The sequence below is a fragment of the Otolemur garnettii genome, unplaced genomic scaffold (assembly GCF_000181295.1).
Source record: "Otolemur garnettii isolate 467f Iridium unplaced genomic scaffold, OtoGar3 scaffold00243, whole genome shotgun sequence".
NCBI classification, from domain to species: domain Eukaryota; kingdom Metazoa; phylum Chordata; class Mammalia; order Primates; family Galagidae; genus Otolemur; species Otolemur garnettii.
In genome coordinates, this window is record NW_003852638.1 from 460,569 (window position 1) to 477,486 (window position 16,918).

A 16,918-nucleotide genomic window follows, 5' to 3' on the forward strand; every position below is an offset into this window, starting at 1 on the left:
AGCACCAAATGAGGATGAACATGGGCAAAAAAACCCCTACTACACAGTAAACTACTATTAAGTAATTGAGATAATTTCCTCTCAGCAAATCTTGATGTTTATGAAACTGCTAACAATATCACCTCTCACTCTGCAATACAATTACAACAGACAGCTTGCCAGTCCCAGCTTCAGTGTGGCTTTTCTATAGTCCTTGTTCCACAATGGAACCAGAACCATATAAAATCATAAACTGTATCCTTAAAACTCTTAAAACTCCTAATGACATCTTACTGCTCTTAGACCATAATAAAATTTTCTACCATGGCCTACACAACCCTACATGTGGGGCCCCAGCGTATCTCCCCATCCTAATCTCATATTCTTATTCTTGATCTCTTCACATTGATACGCTTCTTTGAGCACCTTGAATATGCCAAGCTCCTTATTGACTTAGTGTGTTTGTAAATGCTGTTCCTCACCAGGTCCTTTTCCTCTTTTAGAGCTCAGATGAAATGTTCTCTTCAAAGATGCCTTCATGGCTGTTGTATCCCTGAATAGTCCTTGTTTTCTACTACTGAACCTTTTTTTCTCTGCACAGCTCTCATAATAATGAATTATATGGGTAATTACTTATCTCCTTCACTAGATATCAGTTTCATGAAAGAGGAACCATTTCTGTTTTGTCCATTATAATCTAGTATAATGCTTGCCATAAAAAAGGATTTAGTGAATATTTGCTAAATGAATGAATAACAGATCAAAATAATTGCTATGGCTGGTAAAGCACTGATCAGAAGTTAAGGTTAAAAGAACAGCAAAGGTATATTGGTTAGCTGACCAGGTATCTATACTAGTCAGATATGGCAAGGAATGAAAGGTTGTTGAAATAGAACAGCAGAACTGGGACCCAAGAATCTGGATTTTTAACAAGCAACTCAAGTGACTGCACATAGACCATCTGCAAACTGACCTGATGGGCATCGGTGGAAAAATGGATAATCTACTAAAGTGCCTTCCAGTTTTTCTTTTTTGTTTACTTGTTTGTTTGTTAGAGATAGGGGTCTTAATATGCTGCCCAAGTTAGACTGCACTGGCTAATCACAAGCATGATCATAGCTCATTACAGCTTCAATCTTCTGGGCTCATGTGATCCTCCTGTCTCAGCTGCAGAGAAGCTGGAACTCCAGGTATGTGCCAGATTTAAGATTCTGACTCATTAATTCTTTTTGAATCATGTTTAAACCAGAAATCCAGACCAGGTGTGGTTCTGTAAAACCTTAATTATTTTCGTAAAATAAGTATATATATATATAAAGGAAACTCAGGAGCTAATTAAGCTTTCAAATCACAAATATTTATGTATCTGTGCTGTTTGAAATCTGACTTCTTTTCCTGCCATTGGAAAGCTGATTTTACTAAGAGAATTTAGTTTTTTTTAAGTTAATAGAATGTAAATACCCTCATTAGAGTCATATAATTAAAAAACTAGTATTATAAGTATAAAAGATCTATAGAGTAAAACAAGTATGAAAACCTATAAATATTTTTTAAAATGCTCTGAAACAAAAGGAGAGGACATAAAAATGGAAATTTAGGGGGGTAAACTGCCACCATTATACTTAAAGTATCTTTAAACATCTAAAATATATTCATATGCAGTTCCCATTTAGAAGAATTTCCACACCACTCTGAAAATTCCAACATTTCATTTTGTACTTACAATGGCTGGAAATTGAATGTCAATGTTTACATCCGAATTTCTGAAACCCAAACTGCTACAGGATGACCCATATAATCTTAGAGAACAATCTAAAAAAATAAATAAAAGTCATAAATAAAAGATTTTAAAACTTAGAACACTGCTACTTCAAATACAGAGCCATCAATTACAATTATGCATAGTGGTGGGCAGGCTCAAGAGCCCAGCCCTGGCTGTGGCCTGCAGCTGGGAGTACAGCCAGCTCACTCAGGAGATAGTTACAGCTCCATGCCCTTGCTCTCCTGTCCCCACTGCTCACTGGCCTGCCTGCCACTATGAATGAGTAAATAAATAATATGCACAAAAGCAAAACTGTATTCAAGTCTGGGATAAACAAAGGACAGGAATAAGTGGCTCTTCATTCTTCTCTTAATTTTATTAAATAGGGAAAGCTGTATGCATTCTCTGTGGTTTAGCTTAACATACATTCATTTCATGCTAGTTATAAAATGGATAAAATTCCTTTATTCTCATGATCACATTTTGTGCAGAAAACAGTATTTGAACTAATTTTTAAAATGTGAAAAAGGAAACACAATGCAAGAGTTAATACAAACATTTCTTTTCACCTTTTGGAAAGTAGACATTGGTGTAATTTACTATAAAGAACATGTTTAAGTAAAACAATAACAACAAAAAAATTAACATTAAGTTATTCTTTAATTTGAAGCACCTGTTACATTATGAACAAACACACTTAACAATACCTTTAGAAAACTTTCAAAAATAATTACAGTATTGCTGATACAATTTAAAACAGTAGGCAGCAATTCACTCTTCAGAGGAAGTCATGTGTGTATTGTGTACCACCTATACTTTTGACATTTACCTTTAAAATTTTACTACTGTTGTAGTAAAAATATCATCCTTTATCATCAGAGCTTTTTATTTGAGGTTTGCTAATTTGAATGATGAGTTTTAATAGTTTTTCATAACCAAGTACATTCAATTCTGTATAGAATTATACAGCCAAAAATCATCAAAATCACAATTGACTTTTCAGGATATACCTATGGTATGAATAGCTTCTCTCCCCTTATTCTATGAAAGTATTTATGTTACAATTACTATATGTATGTTCTTTTTTCTTTTAAAGAGATAGGTCTCACTCTAGCTCCTAGACTGGTGTGTAAGGGAGCAATCACAGCTCACTACAACCTTGAATTCTTCGCTCCAGTGATTATTTCACCTCAGCCTCCCAAATGGGTAGGATTGCAGGCATGCATTACCACACTCAGCTAATTTAAAAATTTGTGTAGATACAGGGTCTTGCTATTGTCCAGGCTGATCTCAAACTCCTGGCCTCAAGCAATCCTTCCACCTTGACCTCTCAAAGTGTTGGGATTACAGGTGTGAGCACTACAAGGCAATCAACCCATATGATCTTTCAGTAAAACAAATATGATAGAATTCTCTGCAAGCTGACCACTCCAGGGACTGTAACAAACTCTTCAACATACTGAGGTGAACATACGGAAGTAGGACTACTGTACTGATATGCACATGTGGTAGATGTTCTAGGTAAATCAGTCACTTTAAGGTGGTGGTCAACGTAGGGAGATGTCAACTATGGAAGTTCTACTGCAGTTCTACAGCTCATAAGGTGATAAATTTAAATAATGATTCCACCACTAGTTGTGGATGGGAATTATCTACAGTAATTTTCTGGAAGTAGTTGTTCCTGGCTCACAGATAATTCTGATGCACAGCAGGGATTAAGAATGATAAACCTACTCTCATCATTTACCTAAATAGGAATAACAGGGTGTATGTGTGGGTGTGCATGCATGTGCATGCACAAGGACAGAGTTTGTTGCTGCCAAGAACTGATAGCAGCTGTGTCAAGCATTTACCATACCTGGCCTCAAATTTTCATTAAATAACATACTCCAAATACTGTGCTCCCCACCCCCTCAAACCAAGAATCTAAAATTAAAAATAGGCAGCAGACACTTGGAAAATCAATTCAATAGTACACAAAATCCATTAACAAATTACTTACAATCTAGTTTACTAAGCTCATTTTAGATGTTTGTATGGTTAAATAAACATCTCCCCCTTTTTTTGTAGAGAGATAGTTTCACTTTATTGCCCTCAGTAGAGTGCCATGGCATCACACAGCTCATAGCAACCTCCAACTCCTGGGCTTAGGCGATTCTCTTGCCTCAGCCTCCCGAGTAGCTGGGACTACAAGCACCTGCCATAATGCTCGGCTATTTTTTTGTTGCAGTGGGTAGGACACCAGCCACCCTCGGTATGAGAGGCCAGCACCCTACCCACTAAGCCACAGGTGCCACCCAATAAAACCATTTTTTGACACCAACAACCTAAAAATAATTTCAGGATACTTCTCTTGATTTTATAACTTAAAATACTGTGTTGATTAGATGGAGAGAAAGGTAAACAAGTAAACAGACAATACAGATTGTCTATTTGAAATTCCAGATAAACTTAATGGCCACTCTGTATATACACAAGAGTCCCATAGTGCCCTAATGAGACACTCAACTTAAAATTCATAAACACAATGAAGTTTATAATGAAAACAGGTTCACAATGACAATACATGTTAAAGTCTTTGTTATAGTGGGGGAAGCCAGGAAGAACAAAAACCAAAAATACAAAAACTAAGAGCTTCAGGACATGGCAAATGTTAGGCAAAAATTATGACTGGTAGGAAAAATGAATAAAGTAATTTTACGTAGCTAAATATAAAATTCTAGAAAATACCTGGTAACTTGTGTTGGAACACTTTTTCCATGATACATTTAATTTCTAGCCTCTGTCTCAAGTTCTCATTGTGCAAGCCAAACTCCTGAACCACTCTGTCGATAGCAATGCCAATGGCATTTATCTGGGAGGGTGTTGGTGGGGGTAATGTAGTGAGCAATTCTTCTTCTTGCTTTTCCTTTTAAGATCAAAAGTTGAGATTAAAAATGACTTAAACACAGTTTTAACCTACCATTCACTAAGACAGCACACTAGAAAATTTTCTAGAATCTTTTTCTTAGTTCCACTTTTCATCTTAGCTTTGTTAGTCTTCATCCTATTAAACATATACATACATTTTTATGCATGTAATATGGATCAGTGATAAAAGAATGGGCAGAAGGAAGGAAAGAGTAAAAACAGCAATGATAAACTGATTATTTGGTTATTACAGGGACAAGGACATATACTTAGGTCCTACTGATGACTTTATGTGTCCTGATACTGAAGGAAATTAACAAGGCTGCCCAGCAAAACACATCTGACTAGCATAAGGTATCTTGGCTAAAATAAATTCAAGAAATAAAGTAGTGAAGTTATAAGTAACACAGCCTTAAGAAGAATAAAGTCACAAAGATGACAAGCAATAACTCACAGATAACATATTTATTTGGGTTATGTTAAACTCACCTTTATGTTTTTCTTGTGCCTTTTCTCTTTGATATGTTTATGGGCAAATGCAATGGATTCAATTAAAACATCACAGAGTTTGCAGGTGTACTTTGCTGTAGGGTAGTTTCGTGGTCGCTATAATGTGAAAAGATTCATATTTATACAAAGATATGTTTCTCCAAACACACAGGTAAACACAATTAGCCAGAGAATTATTTCTCCTCATTTTTTTTCTTTTTAAGAGATATAGTCTATGTTACCCAGGCTGAAGTGTGGTGGCTCTTCACAGGCACAATTATAGCACACTACAGACTTGAACTTTTGGACTCAAGTGACCCTCCTGCCTAAACCTCTGAAGTAGCTAGGACTACACGTGTGCCAACATGCCTAGCTTCTCCTTCACTTTCAAAACTGTTAAAATAGTTTCCCTTTATCATTATCCTAATTGTCGTTTTAAGTATAATAGCAATTACTCTTACACAATGTTATTTAACCCCCAATTACTAATATAGTTTAAATCAAAACAAGGATTTTAACAAATAAACATGTATAAAGATGTTACCCTTTTTAGCCTTTCAATGCAGTCCCTTTTCAATCGCTCCTCAGCCTGCTGTAAGCCCAGGAGCTCCTTTGTTGAAAGCACAGACTCATCAATCACAGGGCCTTCCAAGTCTCCATCCTGCTCATTTTCCTCATTTCTAGTTCTCCGTGGCTTCCTAGGTCTGGACCTCTGCTTCTTGTTTTCTTAAGTTAGGGGGAAAATATTATTTGCAAAATTGAATAATACCACTCCTGAGTAAAAAGCAGAACTTACACACCTATTAATTAAATCATGAGAGAATAAATCACATCTGAACACAAAGCAAAAGGAAAAGCAGCTGTATTCAGTAAGCATATTACCTGAAAGCATCAATCCATATAAATCACGTTTTTGGAAAACTTAAAAAGTATTCTATTTCAATCATATACGGTAGTATACTGCTGACCATACTCAAGTAGTAGAGTATTACCCTCTGAAGGCAAGCATATGTATAATTCTACTATTCTACTATTGTAATTCTATGATTCTATTGTTCATACTCAAGTAGTAGAGTATTATCCTCTAAAGGCAAACATACATATAATTCTACTATTAACATACTATAATATGTCATGTACTATATCTAACATACTCTAGAATACCTGTAAGTACATTTGTTATTCTGATTAAAACCATCCACATTTGCTTTCACTTTTTAAAAGCGAACAATCTCCTACAGGGCAAAAATGGACAATGTATATCTGGAGAACTCAGAAATCAATTACGTCTTTATCTGGAGTGAAAATCAATCATCTAATTGCAAATTTAGCCTTCAATAACTCATCGTGGGGTCCCTCCATTAATACAAAGTCCAAGCTAAAATTTATTTATTAAGGACTACTTCTTGGCTTGGCGCCTGTAGCTCTATGAGTAGGGTGCTGGCCACATACACCAAGACTGGCAGGTTCGAGCCTGCCTGGGCCTGCTAAACAACAATGACAACTGCCACCAAAAAATAGCCGGGGAATTGTGGTGGGCACCTGTAGTCCCAGCTATTCGGGAGGATGAGATAAGAGAATCACCTAAGCCCAAGAGCTGGAGGTTGCTATGAGCTTTGACGCCATAGCACTCTACCAAGGGTGACAAAGTGAAACTGTCTCTAAAAAAAAAAAAGTTTTCAACAGCTTCAATAACTTCTATTAACTTCTATCTGAAAAATGAAGCTATTAGTAACACATAATGATTAAAATAAATTAGCCCTCCCTATAATTTCTAAAATAAAAAAATTAAAACTACAAAGAGCAGGTTTAATATAAATAAATAAATAAATAAATCAGTCCTTAGAAATATAAACTGACTGAAATGTCCTGCATGAGGCAATTCCTTTGTCAAGTTTTCAGAGGAACTCATTACTAGTATGGCAATTACAATGAACTGACTGACTGAAAAAAAGAAAAAATTCTGACAGAAAAGGAGGTACAGGCTCTCCAATTATTTAAAAAAAGAAAAAGAGGGTGGCACCTGTGGCTCAAAGGAGTAGGGTGCTACCTCCATATACCGGAGGTGGCGGGTTCAAACCCAGCCCTGGCCAAAAACTGCAAAAAAAAAAAAAAAAAGAAAGAAAAAGCATTGCCAAGAGCTTTAAAGAAAAAGCAGGCAAGCATTGTGCTCAAACTACCTGAGATGACTATAATGAAATTCTGCAAATAGCTTCTATAATATAATATATGACAATTTAATAACTAACGAAGTATCAAGAAAAACATAGTTTTAAAAATTCAATCAAAATAGACTGAACAAATAAAATACTAAAAGGTAGTCATTTAAATAAAAAAAAATCAGGTTACTTTAACATTTCCTTTTTAATAGCCCCCTACTTCCAATTAAATTATCATAATCTTTTAAGGCCAGAATTTGTGGTCTGAACCATCTTCTGAGACAGCACTTTTTACTTAAGAGATGTGTCCATTCTCATTTAATTTGCTTATCATTATAAACACTATCTTTCTCTAATTGCAATCTAACTTTAGTTGTTCATGACAGAAGTTTCTTAGGCAAACACTTATTAAAGATTTATACTAATATGTGCAGAATCCTTTAGAAGAGTCCTCATTAGTTTATAAAAGAGTAAATGATGTTAACCAAGTTCCTTTTTAACTCCTATTCTCTTTTTCTTAATAACTATAATTGCTGTCATTTCCTATTAAGAGTGACTTCTCTATCTCCAAAGACCACAATTAATTCTATTGCTTTTATACAGAGAAGATGATGGCTGCAGGAACTCTATTGGATGACTGTTAACAGCAGCTATCATGCTGAGTATTAAGCAACAGATGTAAAGCAAGCACTTGATATGCACTGCCATGCTAAATTACTATAGTAACCTGTCATGGATGCTAGTATTTTCCCATTGTATAGATGGGGACAATGCTGGTCCAAGGGAATAGCTTGTCCAAGGATACATGGCTAAGTCAAAGGACTCAAGGGATTTGAAATACAGATTAAAATACAGATGGGAGTTCTGAAATTCAGCCTTCTATCTAACAATATAGAACCAGAAATTATTAAAATCCTTTTTTGCAGCATACTCACATCTACAATAGACTAGAACTGACAAGGCAATATTAGGCAACTGAGTTTCACAGGCCTGCCTGGTAAAAACTATTAAATAAAATCTTGCTGGAGGGAATCTTGGAAGACAAAACTGGGTACTGATGAAAACTTTCCGTAATTACTCAGAAGAAGAATACCTGGTTCATCCCAGATTTATTGTAGTCAGAGTTCTCTATATGCAGCATTCAAAGTTTCACATATTTTATTTGCATATGGTCCATTATTCCATTCACAAAGAACACATGTATTTGAGCAGATGTTTTCCACCTAAGATCGTTAATGGCACTGTCCCAAATATATTAAAATGGCAATCTATGACATCTGAGGGATGAGGTGAGGTAGTAATATAGAAATGAAAACTAGAAAGTAGTACTGTATTTTTTTTAAGAAGTAACTGCTCTAACATAATTTTCATTACATCTCCTCACACTGTTTAAAAAAACTATTCCTTATTCAGTAAACTTTTGATTTAAGGAAACTGGAATCCCTTTAATGAGATCCTTTTTAGTATCCTTTGAATGTCATGCAAAGGATATAGTATATAGTATAGTATATACTACTATATATGTAGTTTATACTTGAAACTGAATTTTTCTCTGTAGTAAATAATGTGATACCCATGTTTAATACTTCCTTTATAAAGACTTTCAAGGGATAAAAGCTGAACAGTAACTAAAAGCATACACCTGTATTTCATATAGAGAAAAACGCACAATTTTGGATTGCTTTCAATAAAGACAGAAATTGAAAATGCATTTGCTTGGGCAGCGCCTGTGGCTCAAAGGAGTAGGGCACCAGCTCTATATGGTGGAGGTGGTAGGTTCAAACCCAGCTCCAGCCAAAAACTGCAAAAAAAAAAAAAGAAAATGCATTTCTTGTTCTAACATACTTAAAAGCAACTTCTTTATAGTTGTTTTTAAAACCAAATAATTACATATAAGAGTTTTATAGTTCCTTTTTTCTGGTTGTGCATTTTTGATATGTAAACTTTTCTTTTTAAAATGCTTTTTAAGATTAATTTTCCTAAAAACAAGGTAACTAAAATGTTCACATCCTACCTAGACATAGTATAAAGAAATATTTAAATATATACAGTTTTTAAAAAAGAAAAACAAATCAAAAGCTTACTTTCCCCTGTCAGGACTTCAAGTCCAGCAAGGTTGAATAAATTGTCACAATAGCACAGTTCCTGGTTTCTGTTCCACTTTCTAATCTATAACTGTGCATACACAGGTCTGAATAAATTTAATCTCTCCGAGCTACAGCTGTCTAATTTATAAAATTGCCACTCCACCTCTGATATATCACAACAGAGTACAGCATCAAATAATCCCTTCAAATTCTTTATAACTTAAAGATTTATATGGCTAAAGTTTTATCTCTTCCTACTGTTTAATTCCTTTGTAACACTTCATTCTGTTTCTGCTACTTGGTACTGGCATTTACTCCTAATTTTCCTATAAAAATTATCAAACAGCACATATTTTTTCATTTAATATTAACAAGTGCTTTAGTTTTTCATTTTTATCACAAGACCTCCTAAGATTAAAAATGACCTTTCCCTTTTAAGTGTTCTACATGCATAAGTCAAAACCTCAAATGCCTTAGAGATAACATACATCAACTGTCCACTGTGAGAAACGTGACCAAAATGCATCTGGAAAACTACAAAATGTCCATATTGCCTGAATGCATTTAAACTCAAAAAATTTTAAAAGTGCTAGCCAGTTTGCAACCCATCTGTCCAGTCACTAAAAAAGGCTTACAGGTTGGGTGCGGTGGCTCACACCTACAATCCTAGCATTCTGGGAGGTCAAGGTGGGCAAACTGCCTGAGGTCACAAATTTGAGACCAGCCTGAGCAAGGGAGAGACCCGTATCTCTACTAAAAACAGAAAAACTAGCGGGGCCCTGTAGTGGGCGCCTATAGCCCCAGCTACTTGGGAAGATGATGCAAGAGGATTGATTGAGCTCGTAAGACTGAGGTTGCTGTGAACTATGATCATGCCATGGCACTCTACTGAGGGTGACAAAGTGAGACTTTTATCTTAAAAAAAAAAAAAGCTTGTAGCCAATAATACAAGTCCAAGTCCATTTTTCCAATTATAATTTTCATTTTTGCACTAAACACTATTACACTTTTTCCACCCAATTTTTATTTCATTTTGGTAAATACTATCCATCAGATAAAAATAACCTTCCTGGTGGCGCCTATGGCTCAGTGGGTAGGGCACTGGCCCCACATACCGAAGGTGGGGGGTTCAAACCCGGCCCCAGCCAAAACTGCAACAAAAAAATAGCCAGGCATTGTTGCAGGTGCCTATAGTCCCAGCTACTGAGGAGGCGGAGGCAAAAGAATTGCCTAAGCCCAGGAGTTAGAGGTTGCTGTGAGCTGTGTGACGCCATAGCACTCTACCTAAGGCAATAAAGTGAGACTCTGTCTCTACAAAAAAAATAAATAAATAAAAAAATAAATAACCTTCCTGTGTACAGAAATCATTGCTACCTGGACAATCTATTTTTTTTATCTTTTAGAAAAACACATAAATAATCACAATGAGGCAATTAACCAAGCAAGTGAGGGCACTTAGAAATGGGTTTTGGTGAAACTAGTAGATGAACAACTATAGGCCCACACAAGAAAAGAAAAAAAAAAACACACAAATTCCAGGAGGGGAAGGAGCTAGGTAAGCTCCCATCTAATGGGTACAATGAAGGTACATATGGCACACCCTATGGGTGAAGGACTCAATTACAACTGGAAGCTACATAACAAATACAAATAATGTAATCTCATTGTATTTAACCTGGTATTAATCCAATATTTAAAGAAAATGGATTTTGGTTTTCTTGAAATTAAACAGTAAAGTTTTTATCTATCTGTACTTCTGACTTTCTACTTTTTTCTTTTTCTTTTGGAGACAGGGTCTCACTTTGTAGGGTGTGCTGGCGTCACAGCTCACAGCAACCTCAAACTCTTGGGCTCAAATGATTCTCTTGCCTCAGCCTCCCAAGTAGCTGGGACTACGTGTGCCCACCACAGTGCCCAGCTACTTTTTAGAATGAGGTCTTGCTCTTGCTCAGGCTGGTCTCAAACCTATGAGCTCAGGCAATCCACCTGCCTCAGCCTCCCAAGTGCTGGGATTATAGGCATGAGCCACCACACCAGGCCAATATTTCTGACTTTCTAAACTCTCATGCTTCTCAATTTCTAATTTCAAAATGAAATTAGAGCACCTGGCCTGGTGTGGTGCTCTAATTGCCATGCTCTTCTGAAAAGCAAAAATAGTAGTTCTGTGTGGCGCCTGTGGCTCAGTGGGTAAGGTACTAGCCCCATGTACCCAGAGTGGTTCAAACCTGGCCCTGGCCAAACTGCAACAAAAAATAGCTGGGTGCTGTGGGAGGCACCTGTGGTCCTAGCTACTCAGGAGGCTGAGACAAAAGAATCGCCTAAGCCCAGGAGTTGGAGGTTGCTGTGAGCTGTGATGCCACACCACTCTATCGAGGGCAATAAAATAAGGCTGTCTCTTAAAAAAAAAAAAAATTAGTTCTAGGGAGTCTAATACTCTACTAACAATATATATCCCTCTTGTGACAGGAGATATATGCAATCTATATTGTTTTTACATCAAATATTTTTTAGCTTTATATTATCACTTATAATATGAACACATTAATTATTCTTATAATGTGAACACAAAATTACAGTACAACATTTTGAAAATACATACACACCACTCAGCAATTATGATATGATCCCAGGGGGATATAATCACCTTCTTGTAAAAAAACACAAACAGGAAATATTTAATAAAGTAAAATGAACCCTAGGACAAGGCATCAACACATGTATGAAACGTGTTGAAGTTGCCCAAATATCATGATAAAAACTCTTAATCACATTAAATAAGTGATCACTTTTTAAAGCAGAAACTTTGAAAAGTTTAAATTGAATTGCTAAAAATAACAAATCTCATTTGTATAAAAAGAGAGTAAGACACTGATGACTTTGGAGTTATAACCTGACAAGTTAGAACACATTACCAGGACTTCCTGCTTCCATTTCTGACATGGTTTCTAGGCTTGATAGGTCTTTATGAAATAGTCGTCTTACAGTTCTGCAGCCTCTTGTGTCTTGCCATCTATAACCATCTTCGCTTTCTTGAAAAGAGTCTTTCCTTGGTCGGTTTGTAACAGGAATTCTAGGTCCAGGTTTGAATTCTCTCCAATTGTCTGAATTACCAGTAAGTTCATCAGATAGCCATCTCTTACTCTGATCTTTGTGGTTGTCATTTATCCAAGCAGGCTGACTGTAGATTGGGTTTTTAAATGCATACGGATTGCTGGAAACAGTATATGGTCCTTTTCTTGGGGTATTCCCATAGTTCCCTGGTGCTACCTTTTTTTTTGGAAGGCCTTTTTCCATTTTACTGCTATGGCCTCTAGCATAATCATCCATTATTAAATAATCTTGTTGGGGGTGACTCCTTCTGAAATCATCATCATCCATAGTCCCTCGGTCTTTTGTGCGCTTCACAAAATAAGGTTTTGCTGCATCTCCCATGGTCTTTGACTTCAATTTTCTTACTTTGCACCTGAAAGAAGGTATTTTGGTGACACATCAAACAGGATATCAAAAAAAGAACACAAAATGGCACATTTATCATACAGAAGCCCAAAAGCTTATAAGAAGCTCCTCTTTTCTTATTTTTTCTTTCAATACAATTTCTATCACATTCTTAGTAATCAGTACACTACTCTGGAAGTTAGGAGGTTTAGTCCTATAATATTTTTCATGAAAATTAGTACTCAGTTAGCATGAAGATCAGATCTGTGAATAAGAGAAGCTCCTACAAGGTTCAAGAACTGTGTGGTGTAGTAAAATGTTACTCATACCAAGTTGGTTGGCTTTTACCTATATAAAAGTGCTTTTTTCCAGAGAAAACCTCATCCCAAGCCAAAACTGTTACAAAACTCTCGAAACAGTGTTTTTTTTTTTTTTAAAGTTGGCATTACTTTTAAGTGTTACACAGTAACCGACACTTTATGTGAACCAAGTTATTTCATCAACTGCAACAGACCTGCTTCAATCGCTTGGGCTACGCTGAGGCTGGGCTCCTGATCAAGGTACCGCTCTAGCCAAAGGGGCTAGGTTTCAGACCAAACGACAACTCCAGCTAACCTCCCCATTCCTCGTTCTTCAGCCTAAAACAAGTTTGGTTTTGTTACGAACAGCAATTCTCTGCGGAATGACATTCCTTTTCACCACCCATTCCCATTCGACAGCCCCACCCACGATCTGCCTCAGTTTCCACCCTTCGGAGCCCGAAGCTGAGAAAAGAGGCGTCCCCGCACTTCTGGCCACGAAACCACAGTGGGGACCAGGAAGCAGGAAGTGACCTGCTGCCTCGATGGGGTTCCGGGGCTCCCCCAGCTGGCAAAGGGGCCGGGCCGAATGCCTAAACCCAAATCCCTTCTTCTGCCCCCCACTGTGTCTGACACAAAGTGAAGACACGAACTACAACCCGAGAGAGCTCAGTCCCCGCTGGCTTTGGGGCTCCCCAGTCACTCAAACTGGGGCTAGGCCAGCTGAGGATGGAGCCAACGTACCTCCGGAGCCAGCCCCGACCTCTACTCTAGAGACCAGGGAACCCATTGGAGACCCAGCCCGGAGGCGAGTCTGGGAGGGACGTGGGAGGAGACGCCCGGGAGCACTCACCACCCTCGCCGTGGTCCCCAGCCTCTTCCTGTCCCGGCCGGGCTCCCTCTCCGTGTTTTCCTTCGGCCCCACTTCCGGCGCTCAGCGCTGTCTCATTGTGCGCGATTGGGAGCTGGCGGTGCCCCCGCCCAGCGCTCCGCCGCGCACGCCGGAAACGCGCGCACGCCCCGAGGGCCTCCCGCTGCTGCCCCGCCCACTCCCGGCCGCCGCGACCCCCAGCGCGCTCCCTCACGGTGTCCGGCGCTGGGTCTGGCTCTGGGCGAGGTCCTCCGCGCCAACGAGTTGCTCAGCGCCTCGGCTGCTCTTCCGGCCGGGCCTTCTCCCGCCCGCTCTCGTTACGGCGTCGACGCGCCTTGGGTTCCTCTTCGCTGTGGGTGCGGGGAACCGAGACCCTCTGCCTCCAGGAGGTGTGGGGCGCTAAACCGCCTGCCCCGAAGACAGACGCGGGGCCGGCGGGCGGGCGCAGCCTCTCTCCTCAGCTCACTGCTGGGCTCGGCTTTGCCTGTGGATGCTCCTTGGGTGCTTCCAGGGAGAATTAAGCCTGGCTTTGAGGCCTCGTAGCGCGACGGCTGTTTTTTCTATTTGGAGTGATTTAGTGTTCTAAAGTCGTAATTGCCGACCTTGTAGAAATAATCAGCACTTAAACGCCCACTGTTCATCCAGATCTCAGTGTGGTACAGGGAATGCTCATCCCCTTTTTTTAGGTTGTGTAAGGCTAACCCCCACCCCAACCCGCCCCTCCTGGGAAAAGCAAGAGGGCGGGGCTACAGCGGAAAGGGAGGAGAGGATTACTTGTCCTTTTTGAGAAATTAGTGTGTTTGGAAGAATGAGTGTAATGGTAAGTAAAGGGTTATCGAGGATGGTCAAACTTGATTTTTTAAAGTAAAAAATGCACACTTGGAACGCAGAATTCCTTTTTTCTATATTACCTTCTTTGCTATATGCAGCTCATAAAATTAGGCAGCATTGGGAAAATGTGATGGTTTTCATTTCTCTGTTTTTTTAGAGTATATTAATTAAAATCCATGAGGTTCTGTGGGGCAACGGTCTTAGAATAATAATGAATACATGAACTACTGGTTATTGCCAGGAGTTGTTTTAAAGGCTTTACAAAGTCCGGCGTGGTGCCTCACACCTGTAATCCCAGCACTCTTAGGAGGGCGAGGCGGGCAGACCACTTGAGCTCACGAGTTAGAGACCACCCTGAGCAAGAGCGAGACCTGTCTCCAAAAAGTAACCGGGCATTGTGGCTAGGGGGAGAGGGGAGAGGCTACAGTCCCCACTACTTGGGAGGCTAAGGCAAGAGGATCACTTGAGCCCCCGGGCTTTCGAGGTTGCTGTGAGCAATAGCACCATGGCACTGAACTCCAGGGCAACTAAGACTCTGTCTCAAAAAAAAACTTTTTAATTAAATAAAGACTTTACAAATATTAACTCATTTAATCTTCACAATTTAAGGAAGAAAATGTCATTATTCGTTTTTTTTGAAGACATGACACATGGCATAGTGGTTCATGCTTGTAATCTCAGTGCTTTGGGAGGCCATCGGTGGAGCATCACTTGAGTCCTGTAGTTCAAGACCATTGTGGGCAACATACGCGATTCGTCGCTACAAAAAATTTTAATATTAGGTAGGGAGCAGGGGTCACACCCCTGTCTGTAGCCATAGCTGCTTGGGAGGCTAAAGCAGGAAGATCCCTTAAGCCTGAGAGTTCTGGTTATAGTGAGCTTTGATAGCCCTACTGCACTCTATCCTGGGCGACAGAGCCAGACCCTGTCTGAGAAAAAAAAAAGAGAGATGAAGTCTGGCTCTTACACTCCGGCTGGTCTTGACCTCTTTGACCAGAGCTATCTTCCTGCCTCAACTGCCCGAGTACCAGAGAATTCCAATTTTAAAGATAGGAAGCTTAACACCTAGGGGAAGTAAATGGCACCTCTGGAATCTGAACCTTGATAGTTTAGAGTTTAGTTCTTAACCAGGTGACCATGGTTTTAAAAGTGGTTTAAAACACACTCTTTCAACTTGTGTATAATTACTTAGATGATTTGGTTCTGAACATATGTAAGAATCAAACTAATAATCTGTTGAACAGGCAACAGTGGCTTTTAATATAGAGTCCAAAGAGCCTGGTGGTACATACTACATTTATTATGAGGCAAGAGCGTCACCACACCCAAGTGAGTAATCTGTGAACAAAAGAACTGGTTTGATTGTATAGAACTCTAAAAGAGCAGCAGAGGATACTTTTTTTAAGGGTTTAAAATATTTTTATTTGCATTTTCTTCAATATGTTGCCCCAAAGCCTAACTTCTCTTATTCTAAATTAATTTTAAGATTAATTTTGAGATTAAAGGAGGCTCTCTAAAATAAGATGCAATACTGATCAAAAGATATTGAGAGCATAATATACCTCTTTCAGTCCAGAATATCCATAATGGAAATTTAAATTAGTCGTGAGAATCCTTACAATCCAATAGACACATTTGATTTGCTTTTTCTTTGGATGTCACTGGAAGGACTACTGAGTTTGTCAGAATCTTTGTTGATTGCTCTAAGATAGTTATGTTTCCAATAATTTGGAGTAGAAATGTGGGCAGCTATCTGATTTAGAGACAGCTATACTATAGTATCTTGTTCGGAGGACATTAATATTGCTCCATATTTTACTATATATCTTCTTTCTTGTGTCAGGAGTTTAATATTGTGAAATATCTTGACAAGTCAATTTTTAAGAAACCTAGTGCCTTCTTTCCTTGTAGGGCTGTGGAATCAGAAGTGAAGAAATGCTGTTCATAGCATTTTTAGCATTTTTCCCTACTTTTAAAAAAAGAGTTCTACTATTTAATGGAGTGGTTTTTATCCATTTTCTTAGTCAATTATGTTGGTACCTTCTCTTGGGGGTACAAGGAGGCCTTACATCAGGTGTCCTCAAACTACGGCCCAT

The 16,918-nt window shown here is 38.6% G+C and overlaps 1 protein-coding gene across 9 annotated transcripts in view; it reads right to left on the reverse strand.

Annotated features, from left to right (window-relative positions):
* Positions 1–14,287, reverse strand: part of ZCCHC6 (zinc finger CCHC-type containing 6) — a 71,530-nt gene extending 57,243 nt beyond the window's left edge. For 3 of the 9 annotated variants that reach the window (XM_023508307.1, XM_023508306.1, XM_012812994.2), the window contains exons 1-7: positions 13,974–14,049; positions 13,336–13,459; positions 12,299–12,849; positions 5,685–5,866; positions 5,141–5,257; positions 4,472–4,649; positions 1,703–1,791 (exon numbers count right to left, since the gene is read on the reverse strand). In XM_023508307.1, the coding sequence (XP_023364075.1) occupies positions 1,703–1,791; positions 4,472–4,649; positions 5,141–5,257; positions 5,685–5,866; positions 12,299–12,818 (1,086 nt within the window). In that variant the 5' untranslated portion in view covers positions 12,819–12,849; positions 13,336–13,459; positions 13,974–14,049. Of the gene's footprint in view, positions 1–1,702; positions 1,792–4,471; positions 4,650–5,140; positions 5,258–5,684; positions 5,867–12,298; positions 12,850–13,335; positions 13,460–13,864; positions 14,081–14,205 lie in introns of those variants that run through there. The other 6 variants (XM_023508303.1, XM_023508302.1, XM_023508309.1 and 3 more) reach the window with 6 other exon arrangements.
* Between the last annotated feature and the right edge of the window lie 2,631 nt (positions 14,288–16,918).